We start from the raw sequence: 15,069 nt of genomic DNA, 5'->3' as shown, positions 1-15,069 counted from the left end.
GGGTGGGATGTAGACTTTTAATATTATGGATTGTAGTTTAACTCTTTCATTATCAGATTACCTGTGATGGTAACCATCAGATTACCATGTATGTTGTGCCCCACATATATGTACATAATTCTAGTTTAGTGTGTTTAAAGATCTATTCTCAACAGTTAACACCATCATATGCCTACCTGCTATACAGTATTGAAAATGCTGGTTCTGCATAAATAGAGTAAATATATATATAGATATTTGCAATGATGTATATATGATATGATACACACTATACGTTGCACAGGAAATGTGACATATTAATGGGATAGCTAGCAGGGTAATTAGCTAAGCATTGTATGGAATGGAATGGGGGTTTCAATACGAGCCTATTTGCATCACCACATTTTATTGGATAATCCATTAAATGCTCAGCAGGTCAGAAAGCAATTAACTAACACAGTGGCTAATCAGAGGGATTCCTGTTCTCTTGGCCTCTGTGACCACATCATATAGAGTTGCAGTGTGATGGTCAGTTATTAGTGACTATACCTTCCACCTTGTTCATCAAGTAGGAAGAGCTACCAATGAGCCTTCTTCAAACACTGACATTTGTACCATGTGGCGCTGGCACTAAAAGTGTTAAACTAGCGGTAGACAAAAGACTGACAGCGAATCAAGAACTAAAACTCCCACAATGCTTTGCTGCGGAATGGTCTGTTTATTGGCCACCCCTGGGTGAAACTAAAGTCTCTGAAATGATTAAATGTTTCACTAATAAACCACTAATGAATGGATAGCCAGTAATATATTACATTAAGGTAACCAAGCAGCTCTTCTAATGCACACTGCTTGGCTGCATGAAAAGGCGAAGAAAATGCATTAAAGCCTGTATTACAAAGAAGGATCGGTTTGTAGAAATATAATGGCTAAACAGCAGGAAGAGTTTAATTTAAAAAGGCACCTGGTTCTACAGTACCTGCCTTGCCCTTGTAACCTATGCTGTTTATTCCCGCTGATCACGCACGCCACCATCAACGCACCCCCCCACTCCCTTGTCTGTCCCCAGGCTCCTAAAGACCTCTCCCTCCCACCCCACTTCGCTAGAAAACTGACTGCCTCCGTATCCCGTCACCAAACAAATTTCATTTTGAAACAACCAAGCATGTAATTAAATTGCAGGAATACGGCTTTGGATTTTTATTCTATCTCTCTCCCTCTCTCACTGTGTATTCTCCCTCAGGCCATGGCTGATCTTTCCTGCTCCGCATTAATATTTACCGTTTCCCAAAAATAATGGATGTGTCCTTGCAAGGAGGCCTCCGGGGAGTGCAAGTGTTTGAGCCTCAGAAATGATGTGCTGAAAGTCGCTTTGGTAGTAATAGGGGTAACCCTTCTTTTTACGACCCCTATAACCTGTGATTCCAGTAGCGGACACTTCAGTAAACACACTTATGTCTGCAGTGTAGGATATGCTGTGCAGCAAGGAGAATGGGTCTGATAGGTTTAAGATATTGACATTACTGAATAAACATCAGGGGCACAGCTGTCAGTCTAAGGAAGATCAATACAATTCATTTTGAGAGAGTGTGTTATTAGCGCATTTTGTCTCCCAGTAGAAAACGTGGAGAGTCCAGCATGAAAGCAGTTAAATAGAAGTCCTTAATAGCAATACTTTTTTGCAGGGTAACAACATTTTGCTTCTGGGCAAACAGAAAGATGTAGGTTCTGTAATGAGTTTGTTAACGGTTTCAGGACTGGATTGTTTACCATTTGGGAGGAGGGGGGCACTGCATATTAACCCAATGCTATATTATCTGAAGTCTGAGAAGGTAAAACTCCACGTATAAACATACTGGAACAACGTCTGAATAAATTAGTGAAGCATTAACTCAATTACATTGTTTGCAGCCTTCCCTGAAGACCATTTGCCATTATGGAATTTCCTGTTAACTGAACATTGGCTTTAACATAAAATAAGTATTTAATTTCATTTTAGAATAGGATCCTTGAAGCCCAAGGCATAGTCTTCCATTGGTCTTTAGGGAGATACGTACCTACGAAAGGGACTTTAAGAGGTTAACAATTCTGCCTTAATCATCTCAGAGCTATGGGTGCCTATTTTAAGCCAGAGAGTGATGAACTAATATTAATAGCTGGCACTGGGACTATAGACAATCCACAGCCCTTCTCTCTCCTCTCTCTCCCACAATCCCCAAGGGAAATTAAACAAGATTCCATTATTGTGTCTTGTGGGACTGTTTCCCTGTTAACAGACACATCTACATCAATTTCCTGTAGAAGCAGGAAAAGAAAAAGCCTCCAAAATAAACATTTTTTTAAAAAATGTTTTGAAGCAGACATGGAGCTGAAGAGCAGCATTTTTTTAAAAACTTCTTTTTGTGGGGTGGATGGGGAGGGGGTGTCAATTAAAAATGGATGGAGACATATGGGGGGAAAGGGTGATACGATGTTTAGAGGCATGTATTTACTCTTTATAACATTACTGGGTCATCTATTCAAAAAAATTATATATATATATATATATATATATATATAGGGAAGCAAAAACTAAAGAGGTTATGGTGGGGAAAAAATTGTGATTGAAAACCCCTTCCACCTGAAGTCTGTGAATAGTTACTACAATGTTAAACAAAAATCTGCATGCCAGTCAAGCCATAATACTTGCTTTTCTCACAGAAATCACAAATATGCAGTAATGTTACTACCGCAAAGGATTCTGGGTGGGCATATGCAAATTAGTTTAACAAATAATCATATTTTTTTTGGCCCCCACCATAACCTATTTGGATTTTGCTTCCCAAGCACTACCAAGCCTCAATAAGCAAACCAGTAACCAACCTCATGCTGATGATTTGCATTAACAACGAAACAGCATTCCATGAGTGGTTCACTGGCTTTGCATCTTTTCCTAAGTTGTGTTTCAAAGCTATTGTATACAGCAAACACAGACTCAAAGGAATCCATGTTTAAAATGGAATGAGGCAAAAATATGATTCTTTGTTAAACAAATTTGCATATGCCCACCCAGAAGCCTTTGCGGCAGTCACATCACTGTAGATTTGTGATTTCTGTGGGAAAAGCAAGTCTTGTGGCTTGACTGGTGTGTAGATGTTTGTTTAACATTGTATTTTATATATATATATATATATATATATATATATATATACACATCTGTCAACCAGAATGGTTCCCTTACAAGAAGTGTTAAGGCAGGGGTCAAATCAGACTATAAATAGAATAAAGGGGTCATAACTCTGTATAGCTAGCTATGTAGCCCAGAATTGGATGAAGACTGCTAAGCAACTGCATCCAAATTTTGTATTACAGTGATAGCAAAATCCATGGATGCCCAATTGCAGTAAAACCCTAACTCCCATGGTGCTCCACAACATTTAGAGATATACCGCATGACCTTTCCTTTTATGTGAAGTGTGGTGAGCACAATACATGCATAAGTGGCCTATGGATAAGAGGGCATATAATGTCTGTGTGCAATGAGCTCGGTAGAGATAAATGTGTCTAGGGTACGTATGAGCTTCCAAGTTGTTAATTAGGTCACAGATCAGATACAGGTTAATTAGTGCCAATGTTAAGGTTTGGCAATCTAAGTTTTATGGGCAATATTTTCCATGCTTTTCAGCAAGCTATAAATGATACATGAGTCTCCCAGACCACATGCTTCGGATATAGCACCTTGCATTTTAGGGCAGCAGCAGATCACAACAACCAGGCAACTTGAAACTATTGTAATGAATAGGCCTGGAACTTTAGCTCCAACAGCCTCTTTGTTAATCTCAACCTCACTAGTAAGGGGCAACAGAGAAGAGCAACAAAAAAACAAAAAACAGTGAGGTACAAAAATACATAAACTGGCACAATGCTGTGCATTTTGTATTGTAACATGTAACTGTGGTTTGAAAAGAACGTCAAAATATGTAGTCATGGTGGAACCCCATGCAGTGCTGGTCACATGTGGTTATTGTTTTAGCTACATCAAGTGTCAATGTAACTTCATATTCACATGCTGAGATGGTATCAGGATTGAATATCTAAAGGGAAGCTCTGCAAGAATACATTAAAGAGTGCATTTACTTTAATAAGGGTTGTGGAAAGCTATTTTTCTCTTACCGTTAAAGGGTTAAAATATTATTTTTAACCTACATCAATAAAAGTAGAGTCACATCTTCACCTTCCAAGACTATCTCAGTAATGAGTTCACACTGACGAATGTCAAAGGTTGCTCTCTCGAAGCTGACTCATGCTTTCAGCACATACAGTACATCACTGAACTGTCATTGTCACGTGACCCAAGAGCAGCCAAAACACACTGGTGACTGCATAGCTAATAAAGAGGAATGTGCTATGTAGAGACAAAAGTGGAATAGGTGCTGGGCTAGCAGAGCTAGCTACAGGAGTGGTCCATGAATCATCCCAGTCATTGCTAAATCTCAGTTTTGATGTCTTGCTTCATCTCTCTTCATTCCTGCTCATCTGACCATGTCTACAACTAATCTGCTCGCCTTAACCTCATAATTTCATATTAGCATCCAACAGAAAATGTCCTTATCCCCCTACTCAGAATCAAGGTATTCCAAAAATACTGGCATCAGAAGAAGCCCAGACACACTGTGAGTGTCATTTTGTCACACCTGTCCTCCATTTAGATCTCTATCTGCAATTTAAAATTATTTTAGTTACAAGGTCCATCCCCGTTGCCATTGTGCAATATATCTATAATATATCTTATTGCATGCTCTAATTAAATATATGTGATTGTGCTTATACTAAAAAGGCTACTTTACTATTCATATTGGAGAAATCTAGGTCACACTTATATGGTAAGTTCCAAGCTTGAGGTATTTATCTCTTTTCTATTTCTTTTGGTCTGCTGCAATTAGTATGCATTCTTAACAATACCTTTCAATTCATGGGCTTTTTATGTCCAGTTTAGTGCAGCTAAAATGAACATATTCAGGTTAGCTAACTAATGGAAGAATTCAAAGTGAATTTTTACATTTAATGCCAGAGTAGCCAAACTGAAAGCATGACTTAGGGAATATTTCCATTTTGATTATTTTGACCTCTGAATTTAGACATTTACTTTGAATTCTCACTTTAGTGAATGGTCCTGTCCATTTCAACATTAGAGGGACCTCTTAAGCTAATTATAGTGGTCTGGGTGATGTGTCCCTTTTGCACTTAGTGCTGCAATGTTTACATTGCAGCTCTAATTCTGCCCTCAGTGGCTGTCTCCCAGACAGTCACTAGAGGGCTTCCTGAATTAAAACGGACCTTTGGTCTGGTATCTGACGCTGGATGTCCTCACGTTCTGCATGAGGACATCCTGTGTCAGATTTTTCCCCGTAGGAAAGCATTGATTCAATGTTTTCCTATGGGGTGGTCTAATGCGCGCGCAGCATTTGCATGTGCATTAGAGCCCACTCGTCAAAAGGCATTGACCCAGCACTGAAGGACATCGGAGCTGGGATAAAGTAAGTAAATAAAGGGTTTTTAACCTATCTTTTCTTGGGAGGGGGGCGTGCAAGGGTGGGAAGAGGCAGGGGGAGTGATAGTGCCAGGAATACAGCTTTGTATTCCTGGCACTACAGTATCCTTTTAACTGAGAGGAAACACACATGAATGTGCATGAGAATAAAAGAAAAAAAAAGTTTGTAGTTTGTCATGCAATAAACAAATAGTTTCTAGTAGCATTCACAAAGACAAATCTATATGTATAGGGAGAAGCAAAATGGAAAGATGGTGTAGAGATGCATGAAGGAACTCTACTACCCCAGCTTTCTAAAAACACGCAAAGTTTAATTAAAGTTAATTTCACCCTATTTTAAAAAGGTACAGTACAATATTACAAATCAAGGTATCTGCTTGCCAGAATATCTTTACGGTTCTCATATATCATTCATTGTGCTTCTAAAGCACTTCTTGTTTCTGGTTTAAATATCACCTTGCCTTGAATGCCAACAACATAAAAAAAAAAAAAAAAAAACACCTTTGTTTAAATGTTTAATTTTAATTCATGAAAATTATTAGATAAAATTTAGAAAGTTACAAGTGCTATACCTGCGGAGCAGCAGCTTGGGGTGGTTCTTGTTCTCTAAGTTCTTCTCGATCAGGTCAGAAAGAAGTTGCTTTAAGACATCTGTGGCATATTCTAGTTTTCCCTGCAATGCTGTCATGATTAGAGACGCCACATTTCCCCGGTCACGCATGGAGAAACTTCGTTGCATCTCCAAAGTGCGGATGAACGTCAACAGGAAAACCTTATTGTTGATCAACTGGGCAAAAAGCTTCAAGGCCTTCTCCACATTCTGCTGTCCATTACCTTGCACCTGTGGGGAATAGGAGGTTAACATCTAAACACAAGTAAAACCTAGGTTAACACACAGTTACGGTTTGTAATTGCAATTACATAAAGATTCTAAAACGTTTATATTTTATAAAACATTTTCCTTACACCACCAATACTATTTTACCTGCAACTTGCATGGCACAACTTGTTCTAAACCCATCCATCTATTTACAGCTGAATACTGATGTGGCAAATAAGGTGCCAACTTCTCAGTCTCCGTGATACCTCTCTCAAAAAGGTTTGTCTGTCTGATCTATATATGTGCATGCACACACGCAAACATATTACATCAGATTGCTATAATGTATTGCACGGCAGCATATCAAAGAATGACACTGACCGATTTATCCCTTTATAACGATACAGTAATTCAGTGCATAAGGAACACAAAAACAAAAATAAAACAAAAAGCAAAAAACGTAAACAGTTACAACACAATTTTGGTATCAACAGACCACTATGTTGGCTCAGTTAGATTCTTCAGCATTTCTAAAGACACCTGGGTTGCCATTTTTTAGGTAGCCATGCTCTCTTACAGCCTCCAAGGAAATCCTGACCTCAGAGTGTCTTTGTCCAAGAGACATGCTTTGAATGTATATCTTTCTATCTGAACTACATCCAAATCTTTGCTAAGCTGTCAGACACAGCAATGTGCTCTTCACAGCCCCTGCCTCCCAGTCTCACTTAGAGCACATCAGGGAGTAATTTAGAGCCTCCGCCTGACTAAAAATTATTGTTGTTTGTTTTAATGAATACTGAGCGCTATATGTGTTCAGAGAAACAAAGCACAAGCAGAACATATGCAGCTGAACTATATAGGAGGAATAATATTCACAAATCCAACGAGATAACCCCATGGCAGAAGAGATGATGTCTTAGAAGGCAGTTGCAGGAAGACAAAATAACCGTGGTAGAGATGTACTAACAAATAGTGCAGACAATCACCACTATTCTTTCTGATTTAACAATTGCTTGACCTGTTTTCAAATTGATGGTTTACGAGAAAACTATAAGGATAACAAAGCAAGGAGCCAATTAGGTATTTTGCTCACAGAAGAATTGAAGATCATTCATTTTAATTTTATTCTTCTACTTCTTCCCTATGATTTTTATTAATCCTCAAGTCAAGTTTTTATACAATTAATATAGTCTATTTTGGTACATTATATATAGCTTTTCCAAATCAGTTCTTTTGGGGTAAATTTAAAAATTGGCTTTCAGATCGTACAATTTGGTGTTAGTGAATAAACTCTATGTAGTATAACTTTTACAAAGATAGAGGGCCACGTGTACTCAGGATTTTAAGTAGTAACCACCTCATTTAATAATAACCTGTGAAAATGCAAATAGGTATTTCTTTCTGCGTTTTCTATAAAGTTGGGGGGTCAGACGTTTCATTTGCACAGTTTATACCCAGCTGCACCATAAAGCTATTTATTGCATCAGAAGAAGAAAGTAATTGCCCATGTCAGCCTCCATTTTGTTAAGCACATGCCATCTCATGTCGCTCAGATTTTCCTATTTAGGATGTATCTAGGAGCTTAAATTATTTTATATGGAAATGTGTAACCAAACTTCACAGCCATAAAATTGCTGGGTAAAATGGCCCTTTAAACTTGAAGCCCTTTAAATGTCCTGGAACAAGCCTGATCCATGGTCACACTGTACCCATCCACCTTTCTTGCGTCAATTATGACACCAATAATGGTCTAAGCCCCTCTCAGCAGCATACTTGCATCATTTTTAAAGCTGAAATTTGTTCTGCTCTTACTCCCTGACATACTAACATCGAAAGTGACGCTAACACTTTTCTAAATATTTTAAGTAGTTCATGGCCTTTTCTTAAGTCTAGGATAGCCTTATGCCTATCACACGCATGCTTAAACTCCCTCACTGTGTTACCCTGTAGCACTTCTGGTGGAAGGCTATTCCATGCATCCACTACCCTGTCTGTAAGGTAATACTTCCTGATATTATATTTAAACCTCTGCCCCTCTAATTTAAGACTATGTCCTCTTGTTGAGGCAGTTTTTCTTCTTTTAAATATAGTCTCCTCATTTACTGTGTTGATGCCCTTTATGTATTTAAATGTTTCTATCATATCCCCCCGGTCTCTTCTTTCCTCCAAGCTATAAATGTTAAGTTCCTTTAACTTGTCCTTGTAAGTTTTATCCTGCAATCCATGAACCAGTTTAGTAGCCATTCTCTGAACTCTCTCTAAAGTATCAATATCCTTCTGGAGATACGGTCTCCAGTACTGCGTACAATACTCCAAGTGAGGTCTCACCAGTGTTCTGTACAATGGCATGAGCACTTCCCTCTTTCTACTGCTAATACCTCTCCCTATACAACCACGCATTCTGCTAGCATTTCCTGGTGCTCTATTACATTGTCTGCCTACCTTTAAGTCATCAGAAATAATCACCCCTAAATCCCTTTCCTCAGATGTTCAGGTTAGTATAGTATCAAATATTCTCTACTCTGCCCTTGGGTTTTTATGCCCAAGATGCAGTCGCATGAAACGTGGTACCAAGACTGATCTTGAATCCAATCCGGACCATAGCTACGTCAATGTTGATGGCATTAAGATCCAGGTTCCTAAATCAGACCAGTTTTGTGTTAATATTGAAGAAGAACACTGCCTGCTATGATGTTTCATTTTATCTCTGCATAGGGCTAACAGCCCTACATCATCATGGCATCAATGCATATGCATGTTTTGGGCACACATGAGTAACATGAGCAGGTTTCAGGGTCTAGACATATATATGGGCCTGCCCTGTTCAGACTCATTGCCCTGTTGTACTTTCTTTGAGACTCCCAATAGTCGATTTATTGTTCTGTATGATTCTAAAGTTACTGATTTGGTATTGACTGACTACACTGTCTTCTTTACTCCTTGACCCAGATTGAAATATTGTTCTTGTATACTTCTGGAATCCCTGATGAAATATTGTTCTTGTATACTTCTGGAATCCCTGATGAAATATTGTTCTTGTATACTTCTGGAATCCCCAACCTTGCTATTCTGACCTTGCTATTTTTGCCTACTATAGGCACTGTGTTAAGCCTGGACGCACTGAGGATCAGTAATACACTACTATCCTTTGCTATATAGATAGATGCAGTTTAAGCTTTGGTGGTGGGCTATTATACTGACCTTGACACACCCCTCTTTGACCATTTGAAATATTGGGATGTATCTCATATAACATTTGCCCTGCCAATCTATACAAAAGCCACAAATTACAATGTGACAGACATACCTATGGAAGCAGAGGGCTCACCTAAGCCGTTAATATTCAGAGAACAACTTGTGATCACATAAAAGGGGTAATTAGGCATTATGCATTTCACAGACTCTAGACATACATTGCAAAGTGCTGAAAAATGGAATACAGAAATGGCGTCATTACCCAACCTGTCAAGGGCCGGAATTAGTCATCCGAAAGCCGCCAGGCATTTTTCTGCTGATACATCTGAGGCTGCTACCTAGTACAATGCTTTAACCACAGTTTTGCATTAAACAATACTCTCATAAGGCCTATAAATCATGGCCCTAGAAATTGTATTAGAACTTCGCTGTTTGAAGCCTTGCCATCGCCCATGTGCCATATATACAGGTCGAGAACCTTCCCTGGCTCCTTGTTCATTTTCTTCATGCATAATCCAAACTGTCTCATTGCCCACCACCCCGCCTCTCCCATGTGAATATCTAGCCCTTTCTTATCGCAGCCTCCCCTGAGACAGATTTAATATGAGGCCATTACCTTCCCTGGAATTCATTACTAGAATCTTTGCACTGACTCCTAGCTGGGCTGCAGTTCATCACAGCAGGTCAATGACCCATAGCTGTACGGAGACAAGGAGTTAGCAGCAAACAGCCTGCGCAGGGATCAGGAGAGAGAGAACTGTTTCAGCTTGCTAACCCATATGCTGCCAGAACTGCAGCAGCTTATGAAGTAAATATCCAAAATAACACAGAGAACAATAGTCTGTGTAGCTGTAGTGACAATAGATGAACAGGATGCTGAGTCTCAGATTTTTTGATTAATCTTATTGTTGTTTAATGTTTATTAAGAAACCAGGAGGGTTCTTTTTTTTCTATTACACAAGATAGAAACCGTTATCAGAGCTTTACAGACAGCTGTTTTGTTATCAACTAGATATCCATGTATGTGTTAAATCAGGATTGGTCCACGTGAGAGGCCTCTAAGCCTATATGAGAAACCTGCTGTTTTTTGCCTTTTGTGTTGCCGTTCCATTTACTCTGTTGAATATAATGTCTTTAAAATTAAACACAGTGCTCAATATTATTATTCCTCTGGAATACCCGAAAAATTATTTAATCATGTAAAACTTGTTCAACTCATATTAAGTGGGGCCACATGGATTTTAGCCTGTAGTCACATGACAAAGGAGACTGATAGACTGAGAATCTTTATTGTAATGTTAAGAAACAAACAAACAAAGAAAACACAAGAACTTCATTGTTGTTTAACATATACCAAACTACTGAAGAAATAAACAATTGACAGATCTGTAAAATTATCTTTAGCACTCAGTTTAGCTATTGTCGAGGTCAAAAAGCATCAAGCATCACATCTGTGGATATTATGCCATTCAGGGAAACATTAAAATCAATTATGAACTGTGTTAACCTTTTTTTCCATGTGATGTTTGATTTTCTCTGAAATGGTACTAAAGATTTAGCAATTAGCATCATAATCCAGATTAATCAAGTTCACACAGTAAGGGTACACAACTCACTGATAGAGTAGAAACAGAAAAACTGAGGAGTGTTTATTTAAAAAGTGATGCAAAATGTATAGGAGACACCAATGTGCTGCCGCTTCCACTGTTGTGATTGCTCCAGAACACTGACCAATCTCCCCCAATGTTTCTGTCTCTTCTTATCTCTCTATGCTCTATATACTGACTGACAGGTGCGAAGGGCAGTGCTTTAACAATGACTGACAGGGAGCCAAGATGGAGGCACTCCGTTCCAAAACAGAACTAAATAAATGTGTGGGTTTATATACTTAATTTTATTTTTCAGCCTTCACAAACACAAATACTGTCCTTAAAGGTTGGTGACAAGTAAACATAATACTAAAAAGCCTGGAATATCAAAGTTCCCTTAAAGTGCGAGAGAAAATTTAATTTATTTTCCCATAGCAGCTAAAGGGGCCAATTTTATCTTTAATTTTGTAGTCTCCAATGCCTTGCCTGTATGTGCTGATTTTCTCTTTGTAAAAGCCTTACTTTCGCTAATTGATTGTGAAAGTGTTGTGCGGGTGCTCCCTGGTGTTCTCCCTCAATACGTGGATCATTTCAGGCTACTAGAGATCGAATGATTAAGGCATTATCAAAATTATGCTTCTAATTAATATTAGTCACCTATGGTTTTGCAGTGCAACACACTGATGCAACAGAAAGATTTATTGATGAGATGTGGGAAAATAATGTCAATCTCAGACACATGGAGAGCTTGATTCTACACATTCTGCATTCAGAGCCATGGAAATGAATGGCCTTTTCCCCATTTTAAAGGAAATGATGCCTTTACAGAATATATTGCATGCATGATCTGATTCCTCTAGTTCTTTCAGAGAACCTGTCTTGAATCTAACTTTATTCTTAATATAGGTATCTAGGATATATCTATGAATATTTTATTTATCTGTTTAAAATGTCATGATTTTCTTACCTAGAATTTTATGTATCATTAAACACATTTTGCACATTAGAGCCAATTTGCATATAATTACATGCTTTTCATGGCTATATCATTGGAATCAATTCTCTTTGTTATGGCATTTACGTTTCCTGCCTCTTTTGCACCTGTGAATAAAAACTCTAATTTTACCTTACATTCTACAGCCAAACAATAGCAGTTTGGGAAACCACTAGCAGCCCTGCTCAGTGTGACGGAAGTAGATCCATTAATAATGCATAAAGCTTAAGCCCAAATTATAAAGCTGTGTAATAAAGTAGCATTTTATTAGGGGGTAGGAGAAAGGCAAGTTCATATAAAGCATGCGCCTTCTAGTATTTTAGATGAAAAATTAACGTGTTATGGACAGAAAGACCAAGTTATGAAAAAAGGCACTTATTGTATGGCTGCCTAGCATCTTTTGGACATATCTGGCACTAAAAACACTAGCCAGAGCAGGATAAACCATAAGGTGACCAAGGGCCCAGGTGTTGGACAATAGATAGGAGTTCTCTCTAGAGGATCTGGGGACTTACCAAACATGGGTTGAGGGGATAAGAAAGAAACTGAGAAGCAGCCTGAGCACACTGTAGGGAGATACAGGTAACCTGATGCAGGGGACCTCTAAATTAATAAATTAATTAAATAAAGCTCATATCCACAAAAAACAGAGTGGCGCAAGGAATGGAGTGGCAAGTGACAAATAACCTCATATACAAATGTTAAAACATAGTGTAATATAAAAAACATAGTGGAGTATTCACCCATATATGGCAAGTTATACACAACAACACACATATATGCATTGCACATATTAGGGTTAGACAAACTGATTTCTTCAATATTAGAGAGAGATGCAATATTTGTGTAGCCAATGTGCATTGAAGCTAGTTTTAACTGGCAGTCCAGTGGGCCCAATGTACTAATTACCAACAATAGTATTATTATATGCATAGTCAATTGCAAGAAGGTTTATTAACATAGCAATGCGTTTATGATTAAAGAAGTACTTTAAACGGACACTATTGTTACCAGAACAACTACAGCTTATTGCATTCCTTCTAGTTAGTTTAATCAATTCGTTCATGATTTTTGCAGTAAACACTGGTCTTTTCAGAGAAAAGGCAGTGTTTACATTACAGCCTAGGGATACCTCCACTGGACACACCTCAGATGGCTGCAATGGGTGCTTCCTGGGGCAGTGCTGCAAACTACGCAGCACTGCCATTCATTGTCTCCACCCTCCGCATGGAGACACTGAACTTTCCTCATAGAGCTGCATTGATTCAATATATCAATATGAGGAGATGATGATTGGCCAGGGCTGTGTTTGGCTTATGCTTATGCCTGATCTGCCTCCTTGACAAGCTCAGCCAATCCAATGCTTTCCTACGGGAAAGCATTGTGATTGGCTGAGATCACCACTTCTGATTAGCAGCAGACTAAAATAAAGGTAGGGTTTTACTATATTTAAGGGGGGCAGATGGTGTTTTTAACACTACAGTGTCAGAAATACATGTTTGTGTTCCTGATCCTATAGTGTTCCATTGTCACGGTGTAACACCCCAGCACGCAGAGTTCAGGATAGCAAGGGACAAGACAAGGATATAACGTATTGCCGGGCCTTAGAATGGCAGGACTAAATATTAGACAAAGGGAAAGCGTAGTCAGAGACGAGTCGAGGTCAGGGTAACGGAGGGACAGTGAAAACGAGAACTAGCCAGAGTCAGGTACACTGTAATTAGTTAGATAGACAAACAAGACAGGAAAGGGTTAAAGATAAACAAAGTCAGGAACAAAGCCAAGGTCAATACCAGAATAAACATAATAGATCAGGGACGTACTAAAGAGTACTAAAAAAGAAACCAGGATAGGGCAAAGTGGATAGGGCTACTGGAGTTTAAATAGCCTTACTTAACATTTGACTGACCAACGTCATGCCTACGCCCCCAAATTGTGCGTGTGTGTGGGAATGACCGGAATGACGTGGGCCAATGGGAGCCTGAACTAACTTGTGGCTCCCACTGCCCCTTTAAGAGCATGCTTGTGACGCGAGACGCGCTCCCAGTGCGAGGCGGGCTGCATGACTGTTTACGCGGCCTACTCAGAAGAGGAGATCGAACGGCGCATGGCTAGTGTGGAGGCAGGGGACCCTAGCCGGCCCCCGGATAAGGTAAGTACTGCCACATCCTTAAACAACTTAACTGTGTAGTGGGTATGTTGCCTAGGGTCTCTGTAAGATTGTCTAGTAGCAACACTTCTCAATTATTAATGTCAATCTTATACAACACAGTCCTCGCTTTAATATTTTTTGATAAGCTTTTCAAATTATTTAATATTTTTGGATAAACTTTACAAATAATTTTTTTTCTAAATATTTAAACATTTTTTTTTAAAAATAGTGTTTATAAAAAAATCAGTATATCAAATAACGTCGAAATATTTTCCAAAATATTCAATTGCATTAGAAGTTTTTTCCAAAAATATAAAATGTAGGCCTTATATGGCAGTATAAGGCTGAGAGTGCTTGACTCCAGTTCACCAAAATAGTCAGGACTGGCTGTAATGGTTTTGTTGCTTAGAGTAACCCTTTACATTTAGGCCATAAATGGTAAATATCAAAAAGATCTTTAGTAGAATATTTGCCCAAATTCTTGCGAATAAACAACTTGCTTGTTTCTAGATTTGAGATTTCTTTTGGGTTTTACTGACCTCTAGTTCCCGTAACACAGGGTGATCCTCTATTCCAGGAAACAGTACCCGCATGGCATACGTGCGATAGTCCAAGTAAGGAATGCCGGAACGATCTAAGTCACTGGTCAGTTCATTGATATCTGTCTGCAGCTCAGCAAAAGCTGGTGGAAAGAGCAGAAGAAAGAAAAATAAAGGGAATTTATTAACTGGACACATGGGGGAAACCCAGTACATATATTATGTGCTCCAATGCTGCACATACAAACTCCAGGCACCATGAGCACTTCAAATC

At 38.8% G+C, this 15,069-nt stretch overlaps 1 protein-coding gene across 1 annotated transcript in view; it reads right to left on the bottom strand.

Annotated features, from left to right (window-relative positions):
* The window catches only part of PLXNA2 (plexin A2), a 330,517-nt gene that overhangs the window by 19,263 nt on the left and 296,185 nt on the right, over window positions 1-15,069 (bottom strand). Inside the window, exons 21-22 of the mRNA XM_063450974.1 lie at window positions 14,796-14,938; window positions 6,079-6,347 (exon numbers count right to left, since the gene is read on the bottom strand). Of these exons, the coding sequence (XP_063307044.1) occupies window positions 6,079-6,347; window positions 14,796-14,938 (412 nt within the window). The remainder of the gene's footprint in view (window positions 1-6,078; window positions 6,348-14,795; window positions 14,939-15,069) is intronic.

The sequence above is a fragment of the Pelobates fuscus genome, chromosome 1 (assembly GCF_036172605.1).
Source record: "Pelobates fuscus isolate aPelFus1 chromosome 1, aPelFus1.pri, whole genome shotgun sequence".
NCBI classification, from domain to species: domain Eukaryota; kingdom Metazoa; phylum Chordata; class Amphibia; order Anura; family Pelobatidae; genus Pelobates; species Pelobates fuscus.
Note: the sequence above shows the minus strand (reverse complement) of the source record. Positions and strands in the feature narration are given on the sequence as shown.